Here is a 17704-nt window from a genome sequence, read left to right as displayed (position 1 = left end):
AGCTAACATCTATTGCCGATCCTCCTCCTTTTTTTTACCCAAAGCCCCAGTAGATAGTTGTATGTCATAGTTGCACATCCTTCTACTTGCTGTATGTTGGACACGGCCTCAGCATGGCCGGAGAAGCGGTGCGTCAGCGCGCGCCCGGGATCTGAACCCGGGCCGCCAGTAGCGGAGCGCGCGCACTTAACTGCTAAGCCATGGGGCCAGCCCTGTTTTGATATTTCATACAATATTTTTTTTGTTTTTTTGAGGAAGATTAGCCCTAAGCTAACATCTGTTGCCAATTCTCTTCTTTTTTCCTAAGGAAGATTGGCCCTAAGCTAACATCGTGCCCATCCTCCTCTACTTTATATGGGATGCTGCCACAGCATGGCTTGATAAGCGGTGCGTATGTCCATGCCAGGGATCTGAACCTGCAAACTCCGAGCTGCTGAAGCAGAGCACGTGAGCTTAACCGCTCCACCACTGGGCAGGCCCCTTATACAATATTTTTTAAAAATCACATGATTATTGTGTGATTCCATTTATATGAAATGTACAGAATAGGCAAATCCATAGAGATAGAAAGTATATTAGTGGCTGCCAGAGCCTGGGAGGACAGAGGAATGGAGTGTGACTGCTAATGGGCATAGGGTATATTTTTGGGGTGACAAAAATATTCTGGAACTAGATAATGGTGATGGTTGCATAAATTTGTAAATATATAAAAACCACTGAATTATATACTTTAAAAGTGTGAATTTCTGGGGGCCGGCCCCGTGGCTTAGTAGTTAAGTGCGCGCTATGCTACTGGCGGCCCGGGTTCAGATCCCGGGCGTGCACTGACGCACGGCTTCTCCGGCCATGCTGAGGCGGCGTCCCACATACAGCAACAAGAAGGATGTGCAACTATGACATACAACTATCTACTGGGGCTTTGGGGAAAAAAAAAAGGAGGAGGATCGGCAATAGACGTTAGCTCAGAGCCGATCTTACTCAGCAAAAAAGAGGAGGATTAGCATGGATGTTAGCTCAGGGCTGATCTTCCTCACAAAAAAAAAAAAAGCATGAATTTCTCAATTGAATATCTCAATTGGGAAGTGGACAAACAAGCTCATGGAGGTTGATGTAAATTTTCCAAACTTCTCATTTCCTCTTGAAAGCTTAAATATTATCATTGGCAACAAATACCACAGTTATTTTCCTTGAAGTGGCAGCCTCATTTTCAATAATGTGTCTGCCAAACATAAACACAGTATTTCGCAAAAAAAAAGCAGTAGTTCAGTTTGCAACTCAGTTACCCAACTGCTTCTCCTCCAGACAAACGTCGGACTTCGATTTGCAGCAATGTGCTTTGTGCATACCTCTCATTTTGTCACACAGAATATTAAAAAGATGCGGGCTCAAGGGTAAAGACTTAATAATAGGTGATCATTTTTACTGTTTCATCAAGGATATCCTTAAGTGAATCTGGCCATTATTTGACTGCAAGCACATGGCGGTGAAAAATACATTGACTTCCGGTAAATTTTGGTGTCACTGCTTTGGCTCCTGCCGGGGCACCAGCTGTTTTACGCACCATTGCTTTTGCACCGTCAGTGCAAACATCAACACAGTTGCTCCAGGATCACGCATGAGAGTCAATAAAGTTATTCAGTATTTTGAATGTTCCAGCACTGCTTGTGTGTGCTTCCAAGCTTTCACATAAAAGAGCTTTGACTAGTTGGTGTGATACTGGGTGAATACAGGCAGCACAGCAAGTCCAGCCACATCTACTAATTTGTCCATTTGTAAGACAAAAGTACAGTTCTGCAGAGAAGATATTAACTCAGCCTTCATCATTGCAGCTAAATCTTTAATCTGACAAGCTACTGTATTATTAGAAAGTGGCACTGCTGTGATTTCTTCTGCTGACTCTCCATCCAGCAGACATTCAGCAGTGTCAGCTGTACAGGCTGGTGTGCCTTTCTCCAGGCAATTCAGTACAGTCACTTACCCTGCGGCGTACTTCAATGGCTGTTGCATTTCTGGTTTGAAAAGCTGTAATGATCGATTTTTGGCTTTTAATGAACTCATCACGTCTACATTTAAAATATTCCATTCCTTTTCCTTTAAGCTCTGAATGATGACTCTCAAAACGATGCCACAACTTAAGAGGTACCAGAAAGGTAAAATTTTAACATCGTAAAGCCAAGGAAAAGGTACCTTTTGAGTCACACTTTGTTTCATAGTTACACCTTTTTTAGTAGATTTCAGTTTCATCTTTTGCAGCATCTTTGGGCTTAGATGGTGCAGCTGTGGGCTAAAAAGACAAGATTTCTAATCTCCCTTTTTAAAGCTAATGATCCATCCTTAAATATAATAATGAATGGAGTGTGGCTTATGTGGACTGGAGGTCTCCAAGGTCAGAATGTTCAGAGAACGGTGAGGTGGGGAGGGAATACTGCTGTTGAATTGCAGAGACTGAGAAGCAGCGGCCTTTGACATCTAGGAGAGGGAAACTGAGCCACGGCAGAGAGCAGAGATTCAAGACAATGCATGAAAGGTGCTACAGATGAACTGTGTGGATCTCCAACAATGCAAAGCAGGGAAGGTTGGGTTGAGGGTCTCAGAATGGCTCTGGGGAACCTCTTCCATTATCAGGTGAAGTAGCAAGAGGTAAGAGTTCCCTGGGAGGGACTGGTTCCCAAGTGGAGGAAAGTGGCAGGAAGAAGGGAAGACTGAGTTTGAGAAAGTACAGAGCAGCATATTCAACTCCTTTACTCAATCCTTTACTTGGTTTTCCATAAGAGTGTGTGAGGGTCTTGAAGAAGAATTTATTCCTTACTTATTACTTAAATGAACTTAAAATACCTGTTTATAGAAAAATGAGCAATAATTTAGTCCATCAAAGCTCGGAATATTCTCCGGACAACTAAATTAGAATGGTCTCTTATATTATGCTCAAAGCCGACTCCCTTATAATATCAAATGTGACCCTGGGCAAATCCCACCAACTTTTCAAGTTCTGAGGGTCAAACGTGGAGTTGGCTCTGAAAGGAGAGGTGGTATGGCGTTTGTGGTTAAGAACACAGACTTAGTAAGTATAGACTTGAATCTCAGCTTTACCACTGGTTGGTTATGAAACCTCAGGAAAATTAACTTGTCTTCTCTGAAAATAATTTAGGCTTTGCAGGCCATACAGTCTATATCGTGACTATCTAACTCTGTCATTGGGTGAAAGTGGCCATAGATAATACATAAATTATGGTTCAATAAAACTATATACAGAAATAGGCAGCTACTCAGATTAGACCTATGCCATAGTTTATAGACCCCTGATCTCTAAGACAGAAATAACATCACTTACTTTCAAGGGTTGCTGTAAAGATTAAATCAGTTACTAGCTGTTTATTTCTTGGTACACAGTAGACACTCAATAAATGGAAACTGCTATTATTATTATTATTTCTAAGGTTATTCCAATTCATTCTGTGACCGTGGATCTATGGCTCTAAGACTTTCTGGGTGGGCAGAACAGATTTCCCAACTGAAAAGAACTTTTCTGAATGGAGATCCATGTTCGAGGGAACATGATAAGCAGGAAACAGGAAGTCCTCTGTAGCTCCTGAGGGTTCCATGCTGCAAGGGCAAACTCATGCTATCCCAGTGTTCGGAGGATCTCATTTCAAAGCAATAAATAGGTAAAGCTAAGATATTAATTTTACTTTGTTAAAAGACCTAATACACATTGTTACACTTTTAATTGTGGGTGCACATTTTCTTTAGTGTGGTGGTACCTTCTCTACTTAACGTTTTAACATCCAATCAAAGACATTCATTTCAAGTTGAAACCAACTGTTCAGAGTTGAGAAGCTTGGATACTCTCTCACAGTATATTATCTTAACATAAACTAAAGTTAAATCTCATTACACTGAAGCTCAGAGCAAAACGCTATGCTGCACAAATGTTTTCTATTTTTTAGTAAGTTTGTTGTACATTATTCTTTGGCATCTTGGGAGTCGGTTTGAGGTAATCAATGGGGGCTGATGACCATCTTGTACATAAGCAGCTCGGAAAACAATGACAAGTGGTGACCAGTGAGTTGTCCCTGGCCTTGCTTCCTCCCTCCCCCACCATAATCTCAGCTAAATTCTTGGGCCTTCTCAGTAAAATAAAACACTCTGGATTCCATATAACTGAGGTTTAATGCGTGTCCTATGCCAACCTGTTCAGGAAAAAAGCAGTAATAGAAGTTAACATGAAGCAAAATCTATTTATTTTTTCAGTTTATAAATTAAATATTCACATTTGCTATTGTTAATAAATTGTTCTATAACACTAAACATATAAACCATCAGAAAAGATCAGTATTCTACTTTTACAATTACAATGGTAAATGATAGAGTAGAAACAGTTGACTGAAAAGATGAGGAAAGGCAAGACTATAAAATGCTGTGGCATCTCCCTCTGAAATGGTATGTCATAAATAAATGAGATTTATCCATTCACACGAAAGTTGTCAATAGAGGCAGAGAGGCAAGACCATCCTGCCTGCTCCCATCCGATGGGATCGTCATGTGGGATCTAACATGGGAAATGAAGCCAGGCAGAGAGGGGCAAGATATTTTCCACCGCCAAGGATGCTGGTGCTATGCAAGATTTTCGGTTGATGATATTGTTCATAGTTTGGCAAAAATAATTATAATCAAGTAATAAGGCACCCAAATTATTAGGGCAAATAATTACTGAAACAATGTTATTTTAACTATTATTTAACAATAGTCAACATATTAATAACTCATTGTTAATTGTCATTTGCTTTCAGCATCTATTTTTATAATATTTTACATAGATAAGTTAAGAATTTTCAAATGGCTATTTTTGCATTCTTGCTGATTCATATTAAATCTAGAGTATTAGGCATACCCATAAGCTTTCAGAATCTCAGTTAGTTGATAAAACATGACACATGAAATTTTTAAGCTGTTGACATTTTCATGGATGTTACAAATGAGTTGTAATTTTATATTTACGCAGTTACGTTGACATACCAAATTGTGCATACACACAGTTGTTGCGCACACATGGTATTTACCTATGTTCTGTCACTGAAAACCTGGCCAGGAGTGAAGTCTGGAATTTCAGGGAGAAACAAGGCAGCAGGAGCCATGCAGAGATGCACATGCCCTCTGCCAGCCTGCCAGTCACCCCGCACGGCCTGCCAGAGCCCTGGCAGGATCTCTTCTGGGAAGGGAAGGACGCCTGGGTCTCTCCCAATTAAATCTTTGCTCTGTGCTTGGACTAAATCCAGACACATCTTTGACAGCCTCCTCATGTGCCAGGAAGTAGACTGTGCTTAATGTCACAGATGTCTCTGGAACTCTATGACACTGTTAAGGTTGTGTGCATGGGGGTTAAAATCCGATTTCATATTAACACAGGTTTAGTAAAAAAGAAAAAAATTGTCACTAAGCCATGGCTATGAAGCCATTCCAGAAGGACTTAGGTCGGGAAAACAGCCAGAGTCTACCTCTTCTGTACCATTCTGGAGGTCCTGTTGCATCACAGGGAATTTCTCTGGCATGGGAAGGGAGAGGGAGTATATGCTATTTTTTCTAGATAGCAAAGTAGAGGCTGCAGGGGAAAAGAAAGGATAAGGTTAATACAACAATGGGCGGTTGAAAGCTACTTTGCTCTGCAGCCTAAAAGGAGTCATTAGATTATTTGCTGCTATGAGTTCACTGTCTGGGGGTACTTAATCGCCATGAGACCGCAGGAAGAAAACAATTTTTAAATAACCCGTCTCAGGGAGGTAGAATTTCCTCCCCTAAAGCTGTACGTTTTTACCCTTCTGCCAAGTTAACAGAATCCAGAAGTTTATTTAGGTTTTCAGTCAGTTACCCACAGCCTGTGTTCTTAAAAATCCCCGTTATAAAAGTGGTAGCTGTCCACATTCCTTTGGGGAAGCAGCATCCATCTAAAAAATGTTCATAGGTTTGTTGGACAATGTGAATTCCTGGGAAGCTGGACTCTGGACGAGGTCTGCAAGCAGGATGCCTGGACTTCTCTCCAGCCACGCCCCAGGGCCGGGTCAGGGGGTGTCTCCCTGGGGGGTGGAGCCTGGCATCCTAGGCTCACTATAAACTTAGCAGAACAGAGTTGGGAAGACAGCTGCCGTCACTGGGAGTGCCCCCCGCGGCTCCTGTCCCTCACAGTCCCCTGTGGGGACAGACAGCCACCTACTCCATGGATGCACTCAGATGATACAACACCAGGAAAAATTCAAAAGCCCAGTTTATCCTTTCTGATGCCTAGATGTAGTAAAAGCCTGCTAATAATCATTTATTGTTTGTTTCTATACAGCAGAAGCCTCTTTTCTTCTGGGTGCCAGGGGATGGGAAGATGGGGACTGTGGGGCTACCTGTCCTGCAGCCCTTGTGCTGGGGCCACGATCTGACCCTCACAAGTTTGGGACTGTAGTTCAGGCTAGGCACTGCATTAGTGTGCAAATACTCCACGCTCTTCAGATGGCTCCTTGAAGCAGCAAAACCTCTTAGTTCTTAATCAAAGGAAACAGAAGGGATTTGGACACAGAAGAAAAACCCAGCCTTGCCTCAACGTCGCTGCAGGTAGGAAAACGTGTCCCTACAGCTGACTGTCTCTCTGGCTTTCTTGTCTCTCTCTCCTCTTGCGGAGCCGCCGCTGGAGCTGCAGTTTGTTGGTGAAGAACATCTGCCTCCAGCCCATGTCCGCGGCCAGGGCCCTCATTTCGGGGGTGATGTTGTCACACGCAGACTGAACTATCTGCTCCCACAGTTTGTCAGCCATGCACAACTACAGGGGAAAAGTCAGAGGTGGGTTACGTCACACACGGGTTAAGTAAAAGTATCTCACTCACGCACAAAATCACTATCCAGCTCCTGCTGCCTCTGAGACCCTGGAGGAAACACTACATGTGCGTGACAATGTCCCAGACACAGCTCCTGGCTCCAGAAACTTCCTCCTGGAGAGAGACAAGTGCACAAGCATGTAAAGGACAAAGCAATATTTGATTAATGGAATAAACCAAGTGCTGATCTCATTTAAGGTGCAAAATGCAACATAGTTATAAATACATGTACCACATTATATAGTTAATTTCCGGTTAGTCACATAACAGAGGCTGATAATGCTGTGGTCAACCAATCTTCTATCCAGTGCTGCAGTAGCTTCTGAGTGGGAACGTTGCTACACTCCTGCTAAGGTTGCATTCTTTTCTTTTCTTTTTTTTTTTTTTTTTGCTGAGTAAGATTCACCCTGAGCTAACATTTGTTGCCAGTCTTCCTCTATTATGTATGTGGGTCGCTGCCACAGCATGGCTGACAAGTGGTGTAAGTCTGCACCGAGGATCCAAACCCTCGAACCCGGGCTGCCAAAGTGGAGCATGCCAAACTTAACCACTACGCCACAGGCCCAGTCCCTACATTCATTTTAAATCCTCGCTTAAGCCATCTCTCTCCTGGGCTTGTATGGCTGACGGCTTAGTTCACTGCAAGCTACTCACTAGCGAACTGCATCAAAATGAACAAGCAGCCCTCGGAGACCACCAGCCAGCACATCTACAATCCACCCATTCCTGGTGCAAGGGTTTCGTCCACAAGTTTTGCTCAGAGTCCTTTGCACGCATGACATCACACCATGCACCAGAATGGCCCACAAGATTCGGTCTACTCCCCGAGCCCGCCTGGCACGTGGCAAAGCGAGCTGTTCTCCAGGAATAGCCTTCTCTGAGACATTCTTCTGCAGTCCAGGAGCTTTAACCTAGGGCCATGTGGTTAAGGACAGACAAGACCCCTCTGGTCCAATATCTGCACAAGGCCATTTGTCCTTCCTCCAAGTTCAAGGCTGGCACAATTCAGCTTCCATTCACCCAAGATTCCCTAACATGACTTTTTCAATTGGCACCATTATTTATGGCAATTACTCTCACGAGTCAGTCTCCTGCTACTAAAAATTGTTAATCTGGAGATTTTCTGACCCCTTCCCTACCATGCCTCCAAATCCTTCCTGAAGTTAAAGCTTCAGGAGTTATATTTATTTAGTATCACTGACCTCGGCGATAGCCATGGCTTTTTGGTATATGCAAGAACAGGAACATGTAGAGGTGCTTGGATATTTGGGGTTACACAGTGGTAACTCCGGAAATACAAAATACGCTTTAGGAAGGGTTCCACATGGCCTCCATGATGGACACGTCCTGGATCCATCCTTCCTGTGCCAACTGTGTGCTCAGGGAAGTTCATCGCCAACCTGATCTCCCCTTTCATCAGTTCCATTCGACGGTCATCATATGTGGAAATCCAGAAGTGGAAAGAGCTAGGCATGGTGGAGGATCAAGAAGGAGCCCACCGTTCTTTAAACCACTGGCCTGGGCTCTGTGAGGGTGCTCACAACCCTCTCAGACATGGCCCTCTGTGGGAGCCCACAAGGACCTCTCTTACAAGGAGGCAAAGAAAGGCAAGAAGCTGATGGGCCCCTCCAAGGTCAGTAATGGTGGGAACCATTGTCCCCATTTAAAATTTCTTTTTAGGGGGCAATTTTACCACTTAAAATGGAGGAGCAGACAGGCATGGCAAAATCCCTGAGATTCCAGAACACTGAATCCGGCTCTGCTCTAATTAGAAAGGTGTCAGGTTGGGGGGACCTGAACCTCTAGAAACATAAGCACATATTGACCAAGAGGAAAAAAGTCACCCAAATGGCTAAAACAGCGGTCAGGAACCAATGTGCAGAAATGCATGCACTTTATTCTGCAGGAAAGGCCTTCACTCGTGGCCCAGTCATTCTTCCTTTCCTTAGAATTTGTTTTAGTTTAGGGCACAGCTTTTAGCTCTCAGCAGTTCAGCCACAGCAAATTAGGGTGGTTGAGACTCTCTGAGGCAGAAGAGTGCAAGCAGAGAATAAAGACGAGAAACTTATGGTAAAGGAAGAAATAGAAAAGAAGAAATACAAACTAAAATTACTGCAGTTTGGGGCCATTTAGTGTGGAGGTAAGCTGCCCCTCAATTTTCAATAGGCTATTCATTCATCCACGCATCCAAAGGGTATAGAATGCCCATTGTATTAAACAAGGCTCTGGGCTTCAGACCACAGAATGTATTCTAGTTTGTTTAAGAAGAAGGGGACTCAGCAGAGGCCATAGGTAGCTCACAGAATATCTAGCAAAACCACAGGGCAAGGTTCAATTCTATATAGCCAGGAACAAGAGCAGCCAGATTTAAAAACAAAACCCCCAGACTGTTCTGGTGGAAATCTCACTGCTTCTGCTCCCCGCCACTCAGCACCTAGGATGCAATGATGCCTTGGACCAGACGCTAGGACCTCCTGCATATGCATATCCAGCGCTGTGCCTACAGGAAGAGCTGGTCTCCATAGGCATGGAGGCTGCCTCACCTTGCTCACATTTTCCTTCCAAGACTCTTGCAGGTAGGCCTACTAGACAGAGCCTACGCTACATCCAACAGTCTAGTTGCAAAGGCAGTTTTTATCTTTCTAACCTCTACAGTCCACAAAGGCAAGTCCGGCTAGCATAAGGGAGTTAAAATGGGTGTTGAGCAAACCAATCCACAGCATCCTTCTCAGTCTGACCTTCTAGCTGTTCTCATCTAAACACATCCTTCTTCCCACACTTAAACTTTCGAGTGACAGTAGTAGCACAGCACACCCCTACCTAACACAAAGCAACCCTCCCTCACACAAGTCAAAATGTGCTTATTCTCTGCCTTCACCTCCACCCCACTCCTGCCCAGTCCCAGCAGTCACCATAAACCTCTGGGTGCTATTTTTTACCTTGACTCAATCCCAATTCATTTTCGTGACCTATGCACCAGAAGTATAAAGTTAATTGGTACCAGAGTGCAGTACTATAAAATAGTAGGAGAAAGGGAGAGGGGAAATATTGGCTTACATATAAATGTATTCATAACCGAGTAAGGAAGAAAATATGGGCAGCTATCCTAGTCCTGGATTCTGCCGTGGGTCACATGGTAGTAGTTGTATTTATTACTTTCTCATTCTACTCCCCATTTCATCTTCTCTTTGTCCTCAGCCAGCACCTCAACTCATCAAGATTCTATACCTGGTGATACGATCCAAACCTCCTCCAGCTCCTGCAGGGCATGAGCACTTCCTGGTCTTGCCGGTAGGAGATGCCTTAGTCTTTCATTAACTCTCGCCATTGGATGTGCCAGTAGTAGAAGGCACTTGAAGGGATTTCCTGGGTTCGAGAAATACTCCTCCCTAATTCTATTACGAACCAGCAACTCTGTTTCTCCTTGATGAACAGGATTAATCACCTGAGCCAATATAGTGATGCCTTTTTTGTCCAGTGGCATTAGGAGCCCCAAAGAGCCTGGAAGCAATTCTAATTTCTCATTCAATGGAGTCACTGTTGTTCTTCAGGTGAAAGCATTCATTCTGTGACTACCAAGATCTCTAAACTAGTAGAACCTAAAGTCGTGGAGAGGAAGCAACATTATTTCTTGTTGGTGATGATGTGTGATTCTAGGAAATACTACTCCCACTTCTATCCTTTGATTCTATCTATAGAAGAAACAGGACCACATACTGGTCACTGATTGAGAGCATCTATCATGTCCTGTAAGACTGCACTCCGACCTTGTGAAGTTTGTCTCTTAGCTGATATGGGAATAAGCATCCCCAATAAGCCATTCCCTCGTTCTCCAAGGATAACTATTTCTAGACAATGGAGTGTATACCAAGAGCAGGAAATTTTGTGCTCATTACCTCATTTAGGTATGTCTATTTGTTTAACAAATAAATTTAGTTATTATAGCAAAATAATCTGAAGCAATCTTGTATGGAATACAATGATGGAGAATAAAGCATCCAGTCAATTTACATAAAATGTTGCTGAAGAAGCATGCATGCAAGGAAGGCTCATTCATATCCAGAATAGGTGTCTAATCCAGGGAAGACAAACTGCTGCTTCCTCCATGGTGAAGAGTCCAGTGTTAGTGACCTGCCACCAAGTTACTGATGGACCCCCTGGAGCATGGCACCTCACTGGGGGCTCAGCTTTAGTCTCCCCTGTGACAATAGCCAGATTAACCTTGATAAGAGGAGGTTCATGTTGCTGAGTCCATGCACAGCCTCCATCCTTGCCACCTGGGCACTTTGTTTATGAACCCAGTGACAATAGAGTGGCCGGGGAAAGAAACTGATTGATATCCATAGAGCAGATCATCTTATCCGTCTAATCACTGCAAACCTCCTCTGCACTGAGTGCCCTTTGGTGAGCAGTCACATGGGACACAAATATCTCTTTCCTTTATCTTATTCTGAGAAGTCCATCCAAATACCTCTTCCTCAGAACTCATCACTAATCTCCAAATCTTATTCTTTTCAAGATTTTGACCATCTAGCAGAAACAGTAGCCTTTGCGCAATAGAAATTCAAGAACTGTTTTCCAAAAGTAGAACAGTTTTCTGCAAACGCATCCATGTCTTTACTTTAAAACCCTAGAGGTACAAGCTATAATTTTCCTCCTGAGGCATTCCACAGGTTTCAGCAAGGATCCAGATAGGCCATAGCCATACAGGCCACAGACTCTCTCAGCACCTGAATCTGCTAGATCCTAAGGAGAAAATGACACCACTGCCTACACTACAGTCCAGACCAGCAGCTGGGCCCCACTTAACACTGGCGGCATTAGGGTTACTTGGCAAACTCAAATGTGGTATACGTTACTTTGAAAACTTAAAAAGATCCACAAAGAGTTGTGCTGCTGTCTTATGGTAGGAAGTTAAAATAAAGCACTAGATCCTAGATAATTTATTGAGATGGCAGGCCTCTCAATCTTTGTGGAGTTCATCTCCAACTCCCTGACATATATGTATCTTACCAAGGCATATCTACGGTATCTGCTACTTCCTGCTCATCAGCATGATGTTATCAATGTTGACCAGCGTGTGTGAAGGTGACAGGATCAATATCTGTGATGTGGCACAACCCACAGCTAGAGACATGACATAATCCTGAGGCAAAATGATGAAGGTATACTGATCTCCCCATCAGGTGAAAGCAAATCTGTTGAGAAGTTCTTATTGGAAAATCTAGGAAGATAGGAGGATGGTGTGTAATAGGGTGGTGGCAACGGAGGAGGTAAGAAACGGTCAGATTGTAGATGTATTTTGAATATATACAGAGCTCATAGGACTTGCTAATGAATTAGACGAGAAGTAAGAGGAAAAGAGAATTAAGGACGAGCTTTTTGGCTTGAGCAATTGGGTAAATGTTGCCAATGACTGCGAAAAATAAGACTATGGGAGAAGTAGAATTGGTAAATAGGTACACGCGTGGGGAAATCAAAAGGTCTGGTTTTGACATGAACTTGAGATGTCTATGCTACATCTAGGTGGAAGTGCTAAGCATGCACTTAGATATAAATGTTAGAAGTTCAAGAGGGCGGCCTGGGCTGGAAACATATGTTTGAAAATTATCAGGATGTAAATAGTATTTAAAGCCCGGGGATTAGATGCTATCATCTAGGCATGACTGTAGATAGAGGAAATGGCCCAGGGAAGAGCTCTAGGACATCCCAATATCAAGCAGGCAAGAAATGGAACTAAGTTTTCAGCAAGGGAGACTAAGAAGAACGAGGAAAACCTGGAGAATAATCAAATGTGTCGAATGCTGCCAAAAAGTTAAATAAGATGGAATTAAAAACTGACTGGTGTATTTTGCAAGATGATGTACAATAGCATCCTTGACGAGAACAATTTCAGTGGCACAGCAGAGATGAATGCCTGGCTAGAGTGAGTCCAAGAAAGAATAGAAGAGGAAGTAGACGTAGCAAGTACAGAGCACTCCTTTGAGGAATTTTGCTTTAAGAGCAGAGTGGGCAGTGGGGTCAAGGCAATTTTTTTTTTAATTTATGTTCATGTGCTGATGGAAAAATCCAATAGAGGGGGCAAAATTAATGATGCAGGATAAAAAGGCGATAACTGGATGATCAAAGTTTTTGAATAGATGAGAGCAGTTGAAATCTACAAGTGGAAGTGTGGCCATGGATAATAACAAGGAGAATTTACCACCTGTGATAGGAAGTAAAGCAGAGTAACTGGGGCAAGGGACGAGGCACTGAGAGATCTGGTGAAGGACAATGAGGCAATTCTCTTATAACTGCAGGTCACAGTGAAATAAGAAGACACAATGTCAATTAGAAGTGAGGAAGACGGAGGCATGTCAGAGACTGTAGGAGAGGGAAGAGGGTGTAAAATAGACATCTGGGAGGGTGAAAGAGAGTAAGAAACCCAGTTCCTTAGACAAAAGGTATTTTATAAGCATAATGTGGTCTTTGGTTCTGAGTTGGTTTTTAATGCCAGACACATGTTCAAAAAATATGGTTCCAAGAAACATAGAAAAGAGGAGACATGAAAGGATGAAGGCCTCTTTTTTTTCATATTGAAGATGTTAAAGCTGTGGAAAACTGAGACCGTCAGCTTGAGAAAGTGCCCCGAGGTCCTCTTTCTGTCACCTGGCTAAGTGCTGGGCTGTGCTAAAATCCAATAGAGGGGGAAGAATTAATGATGCGGGATAAAAAGGAGATATAACTGGATGAGCAAAGAAAATATACTATTATGATACTACCTTCAGATATACGAATCTTGATATACTCATTACTCTATTCTGGATATCTAGTTTGTAGCCGAGATAGTGGTGCTAACCAAATATTCCATCTGTTCTCCCTCATTTCGCTGTTCCACGCAGTTAGGTGGGGCTATGTCATTAGTTCTGGCCAAAGGACTACGAGCAGAAGTGCTGTTAGCAAAACATAGCACTTGAACCTCAAGCAGTCTCTTCCCTGCCACAGTGACTAAGGAGACCATACATTTCAGATTACAGATGCAGTTACAAAATGGTAGAGTCTCTGCTAGCCTGAGTCCCTGAGGGACTTCGTGGAGCAGAGCCTTTCACTGACCCACAATGGGTATAAATCGTGAATGAAAAACCGCTCTTGTTGCACTAAGCCGCTGGGGTTTGGGGGTTGTTGGTGATCCCAAGTCACAATCTATAACTTCGTCTATCCTGACATGATTATGGTGGAATGCTTTTGAATTTTTCTAGTATATTTGATATATAATATCTAACTGCAATTTAAGGATGACTGCAAGCTTTGAGTCCTTCGCATGATAACGATGGGGTCCTTCTTGTAGTGAAACTCGTTCAAAATGGAATCACCTTTATGTAATCCCATCAGTTAAATGATAAGCTGGTACAGACTCAAGTGTCTTCTGACATTATCCCTTCCATCAGTTTAAATTCCATGGTTGTGAACTTAGTCATTGGAAATGACTTACTGACAAATATTTAAAAGATACATGAAAAAGAAATCTAAGTGATCACAATTATATAGATAACACAGCAGTAAGGATAATAAAGACTTTGAAATAGACTGGACAAAAAAATCTGACATTTCTTAAAGGGGCTCACGGATGCTTCCATGTGGTCAGAGGCAGAAAATACTTTGAAAGCGATGGCCTGTCATTGTGATACCTACCCACTGTAGTCCCTGTATACTGAGGGGAAAAATACATTCTCATACTTAACTCCATCTTATAAAAGACACAACTTTTCCTTTATATTCTTCAGGTACCAATATAGACAAGTTAACCAGAAAACATAGTTGACTTGAATCCTGGTCCTGCCACTTAATAATTAAGTAATCCTAGACATTCTACTTAATTGCCCTAAGCCTGACTCCGCATACGATCTTGTGTTTGGTCATCGGAGTTGCAGAATAAAGTGATCTAAGAACATCAACTATGGAATAAGACTGCCCAGGCACAGTACCTGGCTCCATTGCTCCCTATCTATATACTTTACCTGAGCTTCTTTTCTCCTTTATAAAAATCAAGATGAGATAGTCTCTACCCACCCATCTCACGGGTCTGTTGTGAGGATGTGCTGGATTATGTACATTCAGGCTTAGCACATAGTAGGCATCAATAAGTGGTAGTTACCATGATTATACAGAAATGATACTCAACTTTTAGTTGAGGATTTGGGATGACATATGTAAAGCACATGGAATATATGTAATTAACGAGCAGGAAAGGGAGACAGAACCGCTGACTACCTCACCCAGTTCTCAGGAGACATGTGAAAGGAGGCCCCTTGGGGCAGTTAGCTACCAGTGGATGGTTAAGTTGCCACAGCTGGGAGTCCGGGGAGGCCAGGAAGGACCATCAGTTCACAGGATGGGAAAATCAGAAGTCAAATAGGAATACGGGGATATCAAGGAACCACATCACTGTGGACAATGAATAACGGGACTAATTAATTCATGTTCACAGAATTTAAGACCAGAGAAAATGTACTTTCTCTTTCCCATTAGGCATTCAGATGAATTTAGGAGTCTCAAGTACCAATCATCTATCCATCCTCTATCTATCTATGCAGACATTTCTTCAGAACCTATATTTCCCAGACATTGGGAATACCAAGAGAATACTGAAGAAGACAGAGTCACAATTAAATAATTATAATATGCTCTGTGTTAACGGTGGAATGAAACTAAAAAGCCCAAACTTAAGTTGAATTCAAACAAAACCTTGTATCAATTACCATTCTGACCATCCTTTCAGAGCAAGTTCTAGAATGTCTTATCCCTTCAGATCATAGAAACCAGACTGAAGAGAACTAAACCCACTCGTACTCTCATAGGGCATAGTATTGTCAATATAGCCCATCCCAGATGTTCTCCTGAGCAACCGGCCCTGGCTAATGGGAGGTCAAGAGAACAACAGCCTTCACCCCCTCACCTGTGGGCTTGGATATGGCATGGACAGCACCACATCTAAGAGGTAAAGCCATGAACATTTCAGAGACCATGCTCGGTGGGGAAGCCCAGCCACGTCCCTTGTCTCTGGGAGGGAGGCCTGAGCTGTTACCACCACCACCCTACACACACACACACACACACACACACACACACACACACACACACAGAGACATGTTCAAAGGGCTGGGCTCTGTGCCTGCTCCTGCCCTGGACCAGTCCTTCTCCACCTGCTGCTACCACCATCTTCTCAAGCTATAGCACCTTGAGCACCAAGATTGGGACCCCCACCCCAGCATTCAACAGCTGTCTGAAAGTGAACTGAGTGTGCCCCTGATTGCTGTCCCCCTACCATGGACCATCACGTCGGCCCACCTGGCACACACCCCATCATCCATCTCCTACCCTCCCACCCAACCCCTGGCAGCCCATTATTCCACTCGCGCCACCCCAGGCCTGGCCTTGGTTCTGTCCTGCTTTGCTCCCATGCATCCTAACTTCTTCATGGAGAGGGGAGAAACGCTTAGCATCATCTCTATTTCATGACACCATTATACTCACTTCTGAGCAGAAAGTAGCCAGTATTCTCCACTTTTATACTTCATGCTAATCTAAAAGTAGCATGGTCAACATGGAATCAGAGTGAGGGCAGGCAGCTGGATGGTCGTGACCGCTGATGGTATTAAGTTTGACAAGGGAAAAGGATAAATTAAAAATAGAAATGAATAGTTTAATAAAGCATAATCACTTAAGATCCTTTCTGTGTAAACATCAGAACAACTACTACTATATTCACATAATGGTTACAGTTCAACAGCAACGCTGAATCTTATGATATTGACAGCCCCCCAAACATTTTGATGTTAAGCAGGCCATTCATGATCTTATCCCATCTTCAACAGTCCTTCAAGGTCTAGTTTCTCTATTCAGATTACAACATATTCTAAATATAAACAACAAAAGAAAACTCTTTGAAAATGTCTTAATATTAAAAAGCAAAACAGATCTCTGAACCTCCTTTATTTGAACGCTAACACGAGTGTGGAGGACTATCCCATTACCAGCACAATACATTTCAGGATATCAGTGGGTCTCACATAAGGGAGATTATGGAGGAAAACTATGAGGTTTTGGGAGAAAGGAAAGAGTTCTCATAAGAGAGCTGAAATTTCTACCAGTGTAACTTGCACCTTTTCACTTACAAGAAACACCTACGGCTTCTCTTTGGCATATCTCAATTGCCAGCATCACTACTCTTATGCTTTGTGGCCATTTTTAAGTAAAATAAGGGTTACTTGAACACAAGCACTGCAATAGTGCGACAGGTGGTCTGATAACCAAGACAGCTACTAAGTGGCTAATGGGCGGGTAGTGTATACAGTGTGGATACCCTAAACAAAGGGAGGATTCACGTCCTGGACAGGACGGCGTTGGACAGCGCGCGCGTGATTTAGAACGGGGTGCAATTTAAAACTTACGAATTGTTTATTTCTAGTATTTTCCATTTAATATTTCAGACTGAGGTTGACTATGGGTAACTGAAACCACAGAATGTGAAACCTTGAATAAGGGGGGACTATTGTATACTGAATTTGGAAAAGGTGTAGAGACTAACAACTACAGTGTTCAGGGATGAGGGTAGAATAGATTTCATCGGAGAATAGGTTAAAAAAATTAGATTCTGTCATTCTGTGAAAAGGAAGGTTGGATCAAGAAAAGGACATGGAGGGGAAAAAGCATGGTTGAGAGAGAAGGAGAAGGGAACTAGCATTTGGCTGTCAACTATGTAGGTGATTTATGCCTCATCCTATTTTATACTGAATTTTATACATCCTATTTTATACAAAATGTACAATTTTGTTTTATATTATAAATTGGTCTACAGAATACCCCCATCT

At 42.8% G+C, this 17704-nt stretch overlaps 1 protein-coding gene across 2 annotated transcripts in view; it reads right to left on the bottom strand.

Moving 5' to 3' along the window:
- Positions 1-4096: 4096 nt before the first annotated feature.
- The window catches only part of FBXO36 (F-box protein 36), a 42397-nt gene continuing 28789 nt past the window's right edge, over positions 4097-17704 (bottom strand). The window contains exons 4-5 of one of the 2 annotated variants that reach the window (XM_058533164.1): positions 6579-6799; positions 4097-4190 (exon numbers count right to left, since the gene is read on the bottom strand). In XM_058533164.1, the coding sequence (XP_058389147.1) occupies positions 6611-6799 (189 nt within the window). In that variant the 3' untranslated portion in view covers positions 4097-4190; positions 6579-6610. Of the gene's footprint in view, positions 4191-4224; positions 6800-17704 lie in introns of those variants that run through there. The other variant, XM_058533163.1, reaches the window with a different exon arrangement.

The sequence above is a fragment of the Diceros bicornis genome, chromosome 37 (genome assembly GCF_020826845.1).
Source record: "Diceros bicornis minor isolate mBicDic1 chromosome 37, mDicBic1.mat.cur, whole genome shotgun sequence".
In the NCBI taxonomy this organism is placed as follows: Eukaryota; Metazoa; Chordata; class Mammalia; order Perissodactyla; family Rhinocerotidae; genus Diceros; species Diceros bicornis.
The sequence above is the reverse complement of the archived record's forward strand: the minus strand, read 5'-3'. Positions and strand labels throughout refer to the sequence as shown.